Raw genomic sequence first — 2,395 nt, 5'->3', positions numbered from 1 at the left:
GATATAGGCCCGGATTGGTAACGACTGTTATTTGTGACTGTAAAGATTTTGATTGTAAAAATTTAGCTATATAAAATTTGGCTGAAGAGACTTTGATTGTAGATACTTTAACTGTTAAAATCTCATTGTTAAAAATAAACTTAAAAAACTGTGACTGTAATTTTATTAATAACAAAATTTTAAGAAAATATATAAGTGATGATAAAAATAATAATTTTGTGAAGATGGATGTCAAAAGAAAAGGAAAAAATGCTGATAATTAATGTATAAAAAAAAATTTGTGCAAAAATATATATAAATTTATATAGAGTTTTAATTATGACGGAGGAAGAAAAAAAAAATTTTTAAAATTTGTTGGTTTTAAAGCGTCATTTTGAAGTTTTTAAAAAAGAAGGGAAATAAAAAAGAAAAAAAATTAAAATGACAGTTAAAACTTTTAAAAATAAAAAAATTCATAAAAATCTGATTGACGAATAAAATGCTTTAAAAACTTTTAAATGTTTTTAAAGTCTTAAAAGTCTTCACCAATCAGGCCATAATCTTTTTTTTTAGTTAACTTAACTAAAGCAAATAGATTGAAACTATTACAGCATTAGTCATCTTTATTTGCCGTGAGTGTGGCCAACATCTCATTCACTTTGGTGATTTCCTTCTCATGTTCTTCCTTTTTCTCTATCAACTCGATCATTTTTTCTTGCAAATCGTTTTGAGCCTCAGCGTCAGCTTTATTGATCATCTTCTTCTCGAGTTTAGTGAGCTTCTCAGAAATACCAATATAGCTTTTGGTTAAGTTGTCAATAAGGGTCTTCGCTTTTTCAATCTCTTTCTCCAGTTCTGTTGGCTGTGGAGGGCTCTCGACCGACGGTGGTGGCGGAGGCCATTTACTAGTAGGATGTAAGACTGACAAAAAAAACTTATAATAAAGTATATAATTTAATGAATTTAGTCTAATCGACTTGGTTTGGTTAATTTGAATGGATTGGTTCTGGTTCGATTTATATATTAGATTTTAAAATGATGAAATCAAACGACTTACAACAAATTTGGTTTTGTTCTGGTTAAAGATTTCGATTATGGATTTCCCCCCGCCCTCTCCAATCTTACCAGGATTCGCTCAATCTTCAAAATGGACTTATTGTATCGGTTGATAAAGGCCATCAATTTTTGCAATAAACATTTTTTAAGAAAAAATCGTAAATTTAACCTACAAAGTGGCTAAAGGTAGCAGATTAAACTTTGTCAGTATTACACTAATGCTCTAATCCGCCAAACTAATTATAACTGTTCAAAGTTTGTTCAAAAATCAAAAACCTTTCTGACTAATATGATGTGGTCCCATATATTGATCTATTGACATTTCGATGTTGTTGCTCTACTCATTAATCAATATTTTTGCAGAAAGAACTTCACAAAAAATTAAATTATGTTAAAAATCAAATTAAATGAGACGTCTATATATAAAGCCTTGGCGTTCGGGTTAGTAAACTCTAACGAGGCATGGAATATTTTGCGAACACTATGTGTAGATTATGTAATGGGTTTTAATGTATTTGAAATTTTTTTTTAAATATTTGTTTACCAAAAGAAAAACTTAGAAACTAATTATTAAAAAACTAATAGTATATGACTCGGCAATATGTAGTGAAATAGTAGTTGTTGGGGGTGGATCCACACCCCAAACAAAAGGCCCAGCTCAGGAAAAGCCCATAATAAGCCCCTAAGGGAAAGGAAGGTATTATGGTCTTTTACATAGACGAACCGACACGATTCCCTATAAATACAGACGTACGGCCTGCGTAAAAAGGAGATCGGGGGAAAAAGGAAGAGAAGCAGTACAGTAAGAACGAAAGCCTCAGCTTGTCCAAGCAGAAGTCAACGGTTCTGGAACCAACCACTCGGAGAATCGACGAGAGAACAGCTCGCCTATTATCCTCGCCTACTTTTGTAACTCGTCTAAGTCGTGTTAAAGCCCGTCTTTTGTGTCTCGACTTCAATATAATATAAGAGAACTTCGACCCTCCCTTGACCGAACTAAACATATTAATTGTGACTGATCCCATCATCAACAATTTGGCGCGCCAGGTAAGGGGAGCCAAGTCAAAGTTTTCTAAAAAAAAGATTGAAAAACGGACCTACACCGATTAGACAAGATGACAATAATTGACAAGGAAAAGAGAAAGGAAGGAAGCTCGTCGGGGGGGACGACTACCCCGGCGATGGAACAACCGGACCAGGCAGTCCTCCCCACGCCAGACGCTCCAAGAAAGGTCGTGACGGTAGACAGCCCGGAGACTTTTGTCATAGCTACAAACCTGACGACCCCAGCGACCGTAGAACCAACACAGGTCCCAACGCAGCTTACTTTGCTCAGCAATCAGCCCGTCTCAAGTATTGA

At 34.7% G+C, this 2,395-nt stretch overlaps 1 protein-coding gene across 1 annotated transcript in view; it reads left to right on the top strand.

Annotated features, from left to right (window-relative positions):
• LOC109126939 overlaps positions 2,217-2,395 on the top strand; it is a 2,770-nt gene continuing 2,591 nt past the window's right edge. Inside the window, exon 1 of the mRNA XM_019230907.1 lies at positions 2,217-2,388. Within this exon, the coding sequence (XP_019086452.1) occupies positions 2,217-2,388 (172 nt within the window). The remainder of the gene's footprint in view (positions 2,389-2,395) is intronic.

Source organism: Camelina sativa, chromosome 2 (genome assembly GCF_000633955.1).
Source record: "Camelina sativa cultivar DH55 chromosome 2, Cs, whole genome shotgun sequence".
Lineage (NCBI taxonomy): Eukaryota > Viridiplantae > Streptophyta > Magnoliopsida > Brassicales > Brassicaceae > Camelina > Camelina sativa.
This window is presented reverse-complemented; position numbering and strand designations above follow the sequence as displayed.